At 38.5% G+C, this 14,966-nt stretch overlaps 1 protein-coding gene and 1 non-coding gene across 5 annotated transcripts in view; both read left to right on the top strand.

Annotated features, from left to right (window-relative positions):
- Positions 1 to 4,022, top strand: part of LOC126199070 (aminopeptidase N-like) — a 585,568-nt gene extending 581,546 nt beyond the window's left edge. For all 4 annotated transcript variants that reach the window (XM_049935786.1, XM_049935785.1, XM_049935787.1 and 1 more), the window contains exon 16: positions 3,073 to 4,022. In XM_049935786.1, coding sequence (XP_049791743.1) covers positions 3,073 to 3,309 — 237 coding nt within the window. In that variant the 3' untranslated portion in view covers positions 3,310 to 4,022. The remainder of the gene's footprint in view (positions 1 to 3,072) is intronic.
- A 10,615-nt stretch (positions 4,023 to 14,637) lies between these two features.
- Trnat-ugu (transfer RNA threonine (anticodon UGU)) lies at positions 14,638 to 14,712 on the top strand. The gene has a single exon. It is a non-coding gene; the product is annotated as a tRNA-Thr (tRNA).
- The last annotated feature ends 254 nt before the right edge of the window (positions 14,713 to 14,966 follow it).

The raw sequence follows: 14,966 nt of genomic DNA, 5'->3' as shown, positions 1-14,966 counted from the left end.
CTGGGCCACAGTTTTCCAGTCATCTAGGGTCCAATCGATATGGTTACGAGCCTAGGTGAGGTGCTGGAGGCAATGTCATGCTGTTAGGAACTCAAGTTAGTCGTCTGTTTCCACAGCCCATTAACAGCAAATTTCACCACACTGTCCCAACAGATACAGTCAACGTTATGTCCCACATTGATTTCTCCAGTTATTTCACACAGTGTCGCTTTTCTGTTAGCAATGACAAGTCTACGCTAATGCTGCTGCTCTTGGTCATTAACTGAAGGTTGTCAGCCACTATGTTACTCCTGGTGAGAGGTAATGCTTGAAATTTGGTATTCTCAGTCCACTCTTGACACTGTGGATCTCGGAATATTGAATTCCTTAATGATTTCCAAAATGGAGTGTTCCATGCTTCTAGCTCCACTTACCGCTCAGCATTTAAAGTCTTTTAATTCCCATTGTGCAGCCATAATCACATTGGAAACCTTATCACATGAATCACCTGAGTACAAATGACAGATCTGCCAATGCACTGTCCTTTTACACCTTTTGTACATGATACTACTGCCATATATATATATATGCATATTGCTGTCCTATGACTTCTGTCACCTCAGTGAGAGAATCTTGACCATTTTCACCTGTTATCAACACTGACACTGGCAAGATATCAGTCCCAGGGATTCCTAGATTTTTGAGAATGTTTTAATTTCAGTAACATGAAATGGGACATAAAATCATGTAGGGGGCAGGCAGCCAGTATTATAATAATCAGCAGTTCTGCATTCAGGCTGACTGCTGCAGCAGTACAAGTAAACATCAGGCAAGGAATGACTTTATTGCTCATATGACACATTTTGGAATTTATCTGTCATTGGATAAAATGACTGCATGTACATATGAAATTTCACATTTTATGTAAAACAAACATTCACAGACCAGTCTAGTTCTATGACAAAGGGATTTTAAGAGTCAGGCAGACAGACGGACAACTAAGCTGTCATATAATGATTCCATTTTTCATGCTTGAGGCATGGAATCCTAAAAACACCTTAATACTAAACTGACAAAGAGAATAATATGTAATCTCAATAAGTTGAAGCAAAACAAATAAGACAGGTGTGGTAGCTTAAAGTTATAAAATGCCTCGGAATACTTGGAGCCTGTAGGCTATGTTACTGAGTACATTACATTTTTCAGTGATGCCAAGCATGTCCTGTAGACTTCATCCCATTCAACTGCATATTAAAGTCCCCAAATTTCCTATTTCATTTCTTAGTCTCGTATTTTAACTGCAAGTATTTATACTATGGCTTTGCAATGTTTGTACAGAAATGTTGTTAATAACAGCACTGCTGGCTTCCACAACACTTGCTGTAAACTTTATCAGGGGGAGTGAAATCCTTTACATAAACATAAACCTCAACAGTATGGACTGATCATCATGTCACCCTCCACCAATGGTGTAGCTGGACACAGAGTCTAGAGGTGTGGGGTCAGCACACTGTTCTCCCAGCTGTTGTCAGTTTTTGTCGCATGCAGCTGCTACTACTTGGTCGACTAGCTCATCAATTGGCATCATGGGACATACTACCTCCCATTCCAGTCCTCTCGCTGAGGAGAAATCTGTGGCAGTATTTGGAATCAAAACTCAATCCTCCAAATGGCAGTCAGGCACATTGACCAGTTAGTTATGGAGGCAGATAGGTTAAATCCCTTATCATTTCATAATTATAATTTAAGTTTAGCTTTAGAATAGTATGTCTTAGATATTTAAATTAACATGTCCCCATTACCCTTTTGCTGCTGTGGGTATATATACACATCCTTCTATACTGTTCCCCAGGTGTTGTGGAAGTGTCTCTGTGTGCCACTTAGCTTTTCTTACAGTGCTGTGAAAGTCTAAATGTGTGCCGAGCTGCCAACCACTCACTGTTACAGACGTGTTGCTTCCATATCTCATCGATTAAAAAGTTTAGAGTACTTATCAGACAAAACACATGCCTCATTGTGTGCTATCAATTGCAAAGAACCTCGTTTTGATGTCTTGACTCATTTATTAGATATGATGATTGTTATGACCAAATGATTCACGGTGCACAAGGACACAAATGGACGCATTGCACATGACCATCCTATGGATATAAAACCCTGTAACTTGAGAACAAAATAATATATCCTTCTGCTCTCAACATTAAATTAAATTTTGATATTTTATCAACATTTCATTCACTGTAATGTATGAGCTACAGTCAACCGTATGAAAAGTTTACAATGTGTGTTTTTACCTCTGCGAATGCTTTAAAATTTTGTGCAGTGTTTTACTTAATTTGATGCAGTGCAATAAGCGTGATGGACAACCAATAGAAATTGAGTTCTTTATTGAGTGAAGATATTAGACTGTAGTATGTGCAAAAATCAACTTTTTTCACCTAATATTTTTGGAAAAACTTAGACAATAATTATTTCATATTGGCCAGAAAACCATCTCTTAGCACAGACACCAGCTTTTGGCAAGCGGTGCAGCTACAACAAAAGCTACCTCAGCGAGGGATGCAAAGAGCACGTCTATAACAGCGAAAGAGTTGATAGTACATCATTCAGATTAGACGTTAAAAATTTTGATATCTTTAGTTGTATTAATGTTAATTAATTTGTCAGCTGGAGGCCAGTATATTGTGACTTTTAATATAAATTTTCCATTAACTGCTTTTTTTAAAGCATAAGCTTCAAAATGCTGCTCTTATCAATGCATTTGTATTTGTATTCATTCTTCAATCAACTACACCTACACCTACACCTACACCTTCACCTTCACATTTCATACGGCTTCGTGCTCTCTGTAAATTATAAATTTTTACATATTACTCCAAAAAACAAAACTAGTAATTTAACTAGACAAACAAGTCACAACTGCACAGTTATATTGTCGTACATCGCATGTGATTCAAGAGGCGGCTCAGGAAATACGATTGATCGGCAATTGATCACTGTGACCTGTCACTCATGTGTGCAGCTCTTAATACTTTTTTTCTAATTGTGGTTTAATTTTGGACACTAGCAAATATGTATGCTATTCTTTTGCAGCTACAGTCCCTCCAGTCACTCGAGGCACTGCAAAAGATAAATTCGACTGTGGATTCTGCCATATCAGCCGCGACAGCACAGGTGGAGTGGGCAGACTCCCATATCGGTACTATTGGCAGCTGGCTGGAGGGAGGCAATTTCTTTCCATCTGGCACTTCGAGAATGTCTTACAACGTGATGGCCATCATACCTGTTATTTCTGTGGTGCTTCTCAGTAGCAGTTTTTGTGTGTTTTAAGATGACCATTGTGCCCCACAAAGTTGTGATTATTCCAGTGTGGAGTTTTAATTATGTTTTGTTGGTGTATGAAATTTAAATCACCTGACAATTTACGCAGTAAATGATACTGTGGAGCTTGGACTGTATGGTACAAAAATTTATTCAACCAAACTTCCTAAAAAAATAAATTTGTTGTGACAGTTGTTTGTTGTATTTCAGCTTTACATGTATTTAGAAATGCTGTCACATTATTTGCTTTTTGGTAAATTCATTTCAATCAGTTATCACTCATTTCCATCGGGGTTTTATTCTTGATGCTAGCAGTGAATTACAGTTATTATTACTGTTACCAAGTTTGTCATTCATGGTCAGTAGTGCACCAAGATTACAATTTCAAGATGTGCTGAATATAATAATGTAGACACAAAAATTTATAGTAAACATTCATAGTACAGTTCTGCCACTCTGTTAAAGTACATTTAATCCATCTGTTTTTGTACTAACATGGAAATTCAGTCAAGTGTAGTGGTAACCGTCTTGGACCACATCTTGATAATGCTTTTTTTAAAAAACTTAATTTAGTTTATGTGCTTGGAAGATTAAACAGTGACCAAACAGGGACAAGCAACGGATTTGGACATTTTGTCAGAACTTGAAGATTTTTATATTGTTATTAGAGGAAATAAAGAAAACTATGATGGCCTATATTTTGTGCATTGTAATTTAATGAGTGGAGGCTATATGAGACAATATTAAAAGCAACTATGACAAAACTATTTCCTTCATAATAATCATTTAAAACCCAAACTGATGTGGAAATTGAAAGCTAAATTGTTAAATTTGCTGAGAGATTCTACATTTTCTCAGAAATAAATCTTACTGTGAGTTTGTGTTTACAGGATATAACTATGTCACACAAAATTAAATACACTGATGGGGAAAATATCGCAACAATAAAAGATAATCAATGTAGAGTGATGAAATTCTGGAAACACATTCGTCTAGGTAACATATTTAAGTGTATACTGGCAACACACAATATCCCGTTACAGAGCATGCTCTACAACATGACAGTCATGACATTGGTGCCTGTTTCACCACACGAGCTATCTGGATTCTTCCCCCATACACCAGTTTCTCTGAACTCCGCAGGTGGGAACTAGCACTACATGTCCTTGGTTCTCGCCAACCACCTGGCCTTAATTTACATTAATTCCTTCTGTCTCAGCAATCCTTCACAGGAACTACTCCTTTCTTCACTCTGTTTTAATTTTCAACATCTTTCATTTTCTGACCTGTCTATTTTTTGCCGTCACTGTCTCACCTCTATTAGATACAGTGCACTTAGCTTTTCACTGTTATTAATGCATGCACAATGTTTTAGCAGTAATCTCTTGTCTTGCATATTACCCTGTCTTCCACCTTTAAGCTCTCAGGTTTTCAAATCTCGTCCAGTGCAGTCCCCAACAATCAGCCTTTCCTTCTCATCCCACCTGGTAAGTCTCCCCTAATTCGGGTTTCTGGGTGTCTTTTCTGAACTCTGGCCCTTTTCCTAAACCTCTCCAGTCCTTTTCCTTCATCCCTCTCCCTTCCCCTTCAACTATTATGTGACTGACATTGCAAGATCACAGGTTAATGTAAGTGTGAGACAAGCCATTGTAAATATGAAATGTTGGTACATTAGTAACCAGTGTAAGTACCAGAATGTTGAATACAAACGTGCACGCATTGTGCTGTACAGTTGCTGGATGTCAGTTTATGGGTAAATTTCCACACCTGTTGCATTTGGTCGGTCAGTACAGGGACAGTTAATACTGTTTGTGGATGATGCTGGAGATGTCCGATGATATCCCATATGTGCTCAATTAGAGAAGATCTGGTAATTGAGCAGGTCAAGGCAACATTTTGACACTCTGTAGAGCATGTTGGGTTACAACAGTGGTATTCGACCAAGTGTTATCGTGATTGAAAACACCACCACTTGGAATGCAGCCATTGAGTCACCAGAATGACATACAATTTTGCAATTAGGGAGCTAGGGATAACAAGAGTGGTCCTGCTGTCCTATGATATCAAACCCCACTGGAGCTACTTTCATGCAATTGGTGCAAAATCTGAATAGACACTGTCTTTCAGATGTATATACATGCCTACCAAATTTCGTTTATGTCACACAACTCCTCCATGGTGGTTGGATTTTTTTTTATCTATTGGTGTATATTGAAACAGCACAATTTTATATGGCTGCAAAAATATTTTTCAATACTCTGACAAACAGTAAAATTACCATAATAATCCTTCTTGTTGAGGGGAAACAGAATTATACTGATCTGTGTTCTTAACCTCACTAAAACTTCCAGGGTTCCCTGCTCCACTTACAAATGGCGGGGAAGGGATGGCATTTTGCTGGGTACCAGGGCAAATGAGAATTCACAGGAAACAATTACTAGATATGGCAGCCAAGGACATATACCATGTCAGGGTTGGCACTGTATACAGAGATTGTATTTCTACATCCTAGACTTGCTATATTGCTGGTGAGGCAAGTTGTTCATCAGACAGTGGCGAGGAGGAAGGAGGGGTCAGCTACTGAGCAGTGATCTGTAAGTGCCGAACTAGCATTGGCAGCACAACTTGAATCTAGATGATGTGGAACAAGCCGAAGCAAGAACTTGAATCTAGACTACGTGTAACTAGCCCTGCTCTTCCTAAGCCCTGTGTTCAGGGTACTGACATTTGTGACATTCTGCGAGGAATAGTAGCGAGCTATAGTGAGTTCACTGGAGACCATTTGGGTTGTGTGGAGTTCTGTCAGTGTCGCTTGCGGGAGGATAATTAGTAATGGAAGTCAAATTATTTCATGTAATCTGACCATTCTGTAATGTGAGTGTAGGTGTATGTGGTTTGTTATTTTCATAACTAGAAGAAGAATTGAACTCCTTTGATACTAACATTTGTCAATTCTTTGAATTAATAATAGTATGTTCTAGGTTACTTTTAATTATCCATTTCAGTTTGAAGTTGGCACATAGTAAAGGTCTACCCCATGTGAGAAGCAGTGTAGCATGACACAGTTTGCAGTTAACCAGGGAAGCTATATTTGCAACATGTTTCACTACTTGAAAGTTTGGTACAGACCTGTGTATTACAAAGGGAACAGTGCATCTAAAAGCTCATATTATGGTTCAAATGGCTCTGAGCACTATGGGACTTAACATCTGAGGTCATCAGTCCCCTAGAACTTAGAACTACTTAAAACTAACTAACCTAAGGACATCACACACATCCATGCCCGAGGCAGGATTCGAACCTGCGACCGTAGCAGTCGCGTGGTTCTGGACTACAGCACCTAGAACCACATGGCCACCGCAGCCGGCTCATATCATGGCATTTTCTGAAGTTTGAATTTGACACATTATCAGAAAAGGTTTTAAACTTTACCTTAACCTGGTTTATAACTTCTGTATTTCAAGTTACGGGTGTAATTATGTATAATTATAAGCAGCTAGATTTTTTAGTAAGCTGGTGATTAGTCTGCTTGGAATATAAGGGTTCTCTGTTAGTACTAAGTTTCTTGGTGTCATTGAATGAACGATTTGGGAAAGCCATGTTAGAGGGAAGTTACTATTTCCAGATTGATGCCATTGTAACGAGTGATTATAATCTTGAAGTCAGATTCTCACATAATCTTATCTGTTCCAGAAAATTGGTTACATCTGTGTGATGCCATATGTGTAGAGAAATGTAATTGTCAATGGTGCCTGTACTCCACCATCGAGTCCGTTTTGGCTGTACTCCGCCATTGAGTCCATAAAACTATTTGCCTCATTAAAGCATTCCAGGTTAAGATATCTGTGTGGATTATTGTATTTAAGCACGTTTATTTATTTCTGGCTTAGTCAGGCACTCTTCTGTAGTAATGATTTCTTGTGCATCTTTTTAATCCAGTTAATTTTATTTTGTCTTAAAAAAGTTTCTTTTAACTTTGAAGTCATATTTTTCCTTTGCAATACTGAGTACATGAAACTGATTGTGATACAGAAATTTAGGTCAGTGTTAAATTTGGGCATTACTGTAATAAATGCTTTGTTGAAGGTGAAGCCCCAGACTCAATCAGTTGCTCTTCCGATTATCCTAACTTTCCAGTTATAACGCTGCACAAAATCCCAGGGATCAATGTCCTGCCCCCATACATGTTATCTCATTGTTGACGTACAGGATCATGTGCCTGTAGGAAGAAATATGACAACTTTAAGTTGCAGTTTGTGTACCTCTTCCTGACCACTAAAGTGAGATGAAGTCATCCTCACTCGACTACACATAAGTTTCCTGCTCCATTGCGAGGACTTGCATATGTGCAGCACTTGTAGCATATACAGTACTGGCCATTAAAATTGCTACACCACGAAGATGACATGCTACAGACGTGAAATTTAACTGACAGGAAGAAGATGCTGTGACATGCAAATGATTAGCTTTTCAGAGCATTTACACGAGGTTGCTGCTGGTGGCGACACCGACAACGTGCTGACATGAGGAAAGTTTCCAACCGATTTCTCATACACAAACAGCAGTTGACCAGTGTTGCCTGGTGAAATGTTGTTGTGATGCCTCGTGTAAGGAGGAGAAATGCGTACCATCACGTTACCGACTTTGCTAAATGTCAGATTGTAGCCTATCGTGATTGCGGTTTATTGTATCGGGACATTGCTGCTTGCGTTGGTCGAGACCCAATGACTGTTAGCAGAGTATGGAATTGGTGGGTTCAGGAGGGTAATACGGAACACCATACTGGATCCCAACAGCCTCGTATCACTAGCAGTCGAGATGATGGCCATCTTATTCGCATGGCTGTAATGGATCGTGCAGCCACGTCTCCATCCCTGAGTCAACAGGTGGGGACGTTTGCAAGACAACAACCATCTGCACAAACAGTTTGACGATGTTTGCAGCAGCATGGGCTATCAGCTCGGAGACCATGGCTGCGGTTACCCTTGACGCTGCATCACAGACAGGAGCACCTGTGATGGTGTACTCAACGACGAACCTGGGTGCACGAATGGCAAAACGTCATTTTTTCGGATGAATCCAGGTTCTGTTTACAGCATCATGATGGTCGCATCCATATTTGGCGACATCGCACTGAGCGCACATTGGAAGCGTGTATTCGTCATCACCATACTGGCGTATCACCCAGCGTGATGGTATGGGGTGCCATTGGTTTCACGTCTCGGTCACCTCTTGTTCGCATTGACGGTACTTTGAACAGTGGACGTTACATTTCAGATGTGTTATGACCCGTGGCTCTACCCTTCATTCGATCCCTGCAGAACCCTACATTTCAGCAGGATAATAAACGACCGTATGTTGCAGGTCCTGTACGGGCCTTTCTGGATACAGACAATGTTCAACTGCTGCCCTGGCCAGCACATTCTCCAGATCTCTCACCAATGGTGGCTGAGCAACTGGCTTGTCACAATATGCTGGTCACTACTCTTGATGAACTGTGGTATCGTGTTGAAGCTGCATGGGCGGCTGTACCTGTACGTGCCATCCAAGCTCTGTTTGACTCAATGCCCAGGCATATCAAGGCCTCTAGTATAATATATTTGTCCAATGAATACCCCTTTATCATCTGCATTTCTTCCTGGTGTAGCAATTTTAATGGCCAGTAGTGTAGATTTCTGTACAACTCATTTAAAACAAATGCATATTACATCCAAAAAAAGGGGCATAGGCTAGTTTACCAGCTGATGTGTCCTCTGTTTTTTCAGACAATGAGATAAATATGCAGGGTGGCTAGTAGAGTCACAAATTAAAATCCAAGGTTCAATTTTACTTTTTCCAGGTGTCTTATTTCTGTTATACTGTATAAACGATACTGCCTACCAATCTGCTTATTATCAAAATGTGTTCATATGTTGTTGTTGTTATGGTCTTCAGTCCTGAGACTGGTTTGATACAGCTCTCCATGTGTTCATAAACATTCAAATTTTCTAAAATAAAAGGTGTCTTTCTGTCAATATTGTATATAAAAATTAAAATTAATATAGTGAAAAATAATGCACTGTACCCACAAAGTTCCAGTAGCTTAACACACAGCATTTCTTTTTATACTGTAAACAAAATTTTCATGTAAAGTACTTAATCCCACTTTTATTTCATTAAGCTGAGTTTCTCAATATACACAAGTATTCCTACAAAACAGTCTGCCAAATGATTTCAGACCACAAAAATATGCTAAGACCACTCACTAAACACAAATGTGTTCATCCTTTATATAAGACTTTAAAAATAATAAGAGAAAGAAATTTTTCTATTAGGAAACCTGATGAAACAAACTTTCCTGTAACATTGAGATTGATTCTGCTACTTCAGCAGCATCTGCCAAAATCTCATTTTCTAAGTTTCCAGTTCTTTCATTTGACTTCTTTTGCATTTTCCATGAGATTCCTCCTACATTTTCTTTTCATCACTTGACAGTTTAACCAAGTAGTCATTATACTTAGAATGTGCATTATGCATTGAATGTATGAAACTTTTGTTGATTGTTATATATCCCCCACCTCCTCCACCTTGGACTGAATCAAATTCGCTGTAGTGCCACCAGGGTTTCATCATGCTGGTTTTCCAGTAAACACTATGTGTTCACAGAGAAGCCACACTCAATGGTTGCACTGCCATGGGATGCAATAAGAATCTTTTTAACAAAATCCTTTAAATTTTCACAAGATTTTGGTGAATTGCATATTAAATCCATCCAAAATTTATCATGATGAGTTTCAGAGCTGTTGAATGCTCTAAGGACGTCATTTACATGCAGTTGACTACAAAGTTCCATATATTCTTGATTTACATGGTCATCCTTAATGCCAGAGAGTCTAGCATTAAAAAACTAGAATTTCCAAACATGATGATAACCACTTTTTAAGATGAAGGAAAACCGACAGCGGTCTTATTTTGGCCAATATTCCTAAAATGCATGTTTGCATTTCTTGTTTTAGATGTAGAATGTCCAACTCTGATGTGCTATTCACTTTCTTTAATGCCTCCTTAGTACTGAAGTCAAGATCAAACTTTCTTGCTGTAACTAAATTGTTTTCATCCGTAAGTTCTATTTTCCAAAAAGAAGGCAGAGATTCTAAAACATCAGGGCTGATTACACACCATATCAGAGAAAGCTCTCAAGATTGCATGTCACTGTACATGAATGGAGCAATGGGATTACTCATTTGGTAATTTCACAGAAAAGGCTCGACTAATCATGCTGAAGCAAGTTTTGGTGCAAGCATATTATTGAGAGTGGCAGATACAGTTTTGAAGCTCTGTGACGTTGGCACAGATTTGGTGTTTTACAGATTCAGATACATATTTTTTCAAATTTTTTAGTGCTCTCAGAACAACAGCAAAATTCTCTACCCATCTGATTGAACAAAATTTTTTTGGGAAAGACTACATTTAGAGTATGCTATATATTTTGCTCTTATAGCAGGAGAATCTTTAAATAAATAATAAATTGCTCTTAGAAAGGCAATAATGTCCCAATTAGTTTTTGTTATATCAATCTTAAATGCTTCATGTAGCACATGAAGCCCCTAACTACCTGTATTCAGAAAACCCATCCCATTAAAAAATTCCTTAATCTCTGCATTTAAATCTTTGAGTACTTTAAAGTTTACATTAGGGCCATCCCTAGAATGTAGGCCTCCCATAAAATCAACAGCAGAAGTGTGCTGAAAAAAATTCAAACAAAGTGTCATTCTGATATTTGTGATGATTCTCGATTCCAAAACTTTGCACTGATGTCTATCTGTGCTTTTTGTGCAACAGTGTTTAAACTTTCATTGAATCCTACAAGTATATCTTCACAACAGGTAAGTAATGTGACCAATTCTTTGGTAAAATGGGGAGCAATACCATAGACTACACTATATGCCAGTTTTGCTCTGTGTAGCTGCATTCTTCGTGCTATTTTCGAATAAGAAAACATCAGTGGGGATATGGATGCACATTCCAAAGAACTACAGAATGAGATATGGTTCACTACAGTATGAAGACACCTGAGTATTTCTTAGTTGGTAACATCATCCGATAACATGAATAATTTCAGTGATGTTGATGTTTCAGCTTTCAATGACTTTATGTTGATTGTAGGACTTGCAGAAGTTGAAGTATTTTCAGGGTCACATGCAATCACAACGCTTCCTGAAAACAAAAGTTCTACATTAGGCTGATCAAACATTGTTAATGTAAAAAAAATTTGAATTTTAACATTACATATATAGTAGCAGTGAGTGGTCAAAGAGTATCTTGCAGACACTTATTTGAAGTGATTCTGTAGTTGAAGTTATGCAACCAAAGAGAAAAATTTAGATTTTTTGCAATAAAAATTGTTTTCACTTTCTTAAACAATAGTGACATGCTCTTAATAGCCTTGAAAGCTGATCTTCGTGCCTTGCTTAAAATTCATTGCTTTTTTTCATTATGTATATTGGCAACAGTAATTTGCTTCCCTGATGAACCGCTGCCCCTTTACTGTGGTCCTCGCACCCTCACACGAACAATACGACACAGAAATGACTTAGTGATTACACACACCAGGCTCCCTGCCGACATACCTCTAAGAAACTAATACCATACTCAACACTCTATTACCTTGTAACCGATGCACCTCTGCCCATTTACTGTAATGCTCACATTGTGAAGCATGCGAGTCTGCCTTACATGTTCAGCTGACGAAAGAGGTAGGAACTACAATGGATTGGGAAGCTGTACAATATTTAAGGGAAAGCGCGTCAAGTGCAGAAGTGAGTAATATTAATGAGACAAACACCTACAGCCATGTTGTAAAAAATAGTGTTTGTAATAATGGTAAAGAAGAAATCGAAAAGTTAAATGAACGATTAAAAAGTCTTCAGTTAGTTGCTGATATACTGAGACTAGATATCACTAAACTTGAGAACGAAAACCGTGAGTTAAAAACATTGGTTGCGAGCAGTAAATGCCAAAAGACCATAAACAACTTAAACACACATTCCAGTGAAAGTAATGGTCAAAATTGTGTAAATAGCCCAAACTCAAATGCCAGTAAAAGTAACGGTCAAAACTGCGTAAATAGGCCTAACTCAAATGCCCTTCAAAGTGAAAACAGTGGCCTAAAGTGTGTTAACAATTCAAAAACTATTTCTCGTGTAATGCCAAACAAAGTGACTAAAACAGTGCCTTGCTCACAACGAAATACATGGAACAAACCTAATCTCGTGTGCACAAACAAGTACAGTGTGTTATCAGAAAGCAGCAGCAACTCCATAAACATTGAAAGTGAACAAGCCACCCATCGTGAAGATAAAAACATTGTAAGGAGCTGCAAGAACATCGCCAACAGCCAGAAACAGCGAACAAAGAAACACAATGTGCTTTTCCTAGCGGACAGCCACAGAAGAAAGCTAGCAAATATTCTACAGGATGTGAATACGGATCTTCGTGCAACTGCCATCGTAAAACCTGGTGCGAGGACAGAAAATATTGTTGAAGGCATATCAGAACACAAGAATACAACAAGGGACAGTGACTTTGTTGTTTGTGTGACTGGTGCAAATGATGTAGCACATAATGAAGCCAAAAAGTGTATAAAAGGTTTGAACATTTTTTTAGATGTAAGTAAGGTGGAAAATACTATTGTTGTGATGATACCACATAGACATGACTTGATCTATAATTCATGTGTTAACAAAGAGATTTGTAAAACAAATATTAAAATCAAACAACTATGTTCCATTTATGCTAAATGCAATGTAGTGGATATTAGCAGACTTGAAAGAAATTTGCACACTGAACATGGTGAGCATCTAAATTACCATGGGAAAACATTTTTGTGTCAGGAAATAAACAAAGTTGTAAATGAAATACGAGCACGCAGCTGCCTTGTCTTAAAAGACAGTCCCACAGAGCATGACTGTACACCGCCTTTTTTTTACAGAAAACAACATTAAAGACGAAGGAAAGTTAGAAACCACGTTAAGTGGAAACTGCAGCAGTGTAATTCATTCAGATAATAGTGCAACCCTAGATCATGTAGCGAAAATAAATGAATACAGAAGGTTCTGTGAAAGTAGAATACCATTATGTAGCAGTGACAGTTTCCTCCTCCTTCATATAAATGTACAATCTCTTAGGTGTAAAACCAATGAATTACAATACTGGCTTGATAAAATCAACTGCAGTGTTCTATGCATCAATGAACACTGGATGAAAGACACTGAAATAGACTTGTGTGTTCCTCTTGGATATTTGTTAGTTACAAGCTACTGCAGAAAAAGTATTACACGTGGTGGGGTCTCAATATATGTCAAAAGTAACCTTGAATTGCATTACTCAGTCATAGACCTTAGTAGAATATGCCTTGAAGCTACAATAGAAGTAGCTGGTGTGGTAATGCACGAACAGAAAACTGTAATTGTCTCAATCTATCGAATCCCAGGCTCTGATGAGATAGTATTTATAGAAAAAATTAATACTTTAATATTGTTGTTGTCAAAATATAAACAGCATAGAATTGTAATTGTAGGTGATATTGACATAGATATAAGGGCAAAGAGAAAAAATGTAATTCATACGATTAACACTCTGAAGTCATTAAACTATTACTGTCTCAATGAAAAACCAACTAGACTGAATGCATGTCTTGATAACATAATTAGCAATGTACAAAGAGACTCCATACAATGTGATGTAATAGAATTAGGAATATCAGATCATGGAGGGCTATGGCTTCAAATAGAAAAGTCAGCCTTCAGTTCTACAGAGAGAGAAGTGACATATAGAATTCTAGGTGAATCCAATGTAAACAAAATGATAAACCAGTTAAAAGAAATGGATTGGACTTATGTAATGGATAACAAGAAAACGATTAATAAATGTTTTTCCATTTTATTGAAAGAGATCAAGCATATAGTAGAAATGACATGCCCCTTGGTAACCAAAAGGTACCAGAGTAATATTATAATTAAATGGACACCCTAGCTGCAAACAGGTGTTGATGTACTTCATTGGGGACATGTTGAAAATGTGTGCCCCGACCGGGGCTCGAACCCGGGATCTCCTGCTTACATGGCAGACGCTCTATCCATCTGAGCCACTGCGGGCACAGAGGATAGTGCGTCTGCAGGGACTTATCCCTTGCACGCTCCCCATAAGATCCACATTCCCAACATGTCCACACCACTACATTCGTAGTGCGCCTATCTATTAGGCGCACTACGAATGTAGTGGTGTGGACATGTTGGGAATGTGGATCTTACGGGGAGCGTGCAAGGGATAAGTCCCGGCAGACGCACTATCCTCTGGGCCCACGGTGGCTCAGATGGATAGAGCGTCTGCCATGTAAGCAGGAGATCCCGGGTTCGAGCCCCGGTCGGGGCACACATTTTCAACATGTCCCCAATGAAGTACATCAACGCCTGTTTGCAGCTAGAGTGTCCATTTAATTATCATTTCATTTGTAGCAAAGCTGCATGGTCATCCACGGTAACTGTTCTTTCGAGAACAGATACTACCATCATATATAGTTAAAATATGGCTTCCCAGCCATTGACCTTCTTGTGGGAACGCACACGCTATGCCCGAACTCGTACGGGACTTGGTAGATTAATCTGCCACGAGTAATGAGTATAATG

The sequence above is a fragment of the Schistocerca nitens genome, chromosome 8 (genome assembly GCF_023898315.1).
Source record: "Schistocerca nitens isolate TAMUIC-IGC-003100 chromosome 8, iqSchNite1.1, whole genome shotgun sequence".
NCBI lineage: Eukaryota > Metazoa > Arthropoda > Insecta > Orthoptera > Acrididae > Schistocerca > Schistocerca nitens.
This window is presented reverse-complemented; position numbering and strand designations above follow the sequence as displayed.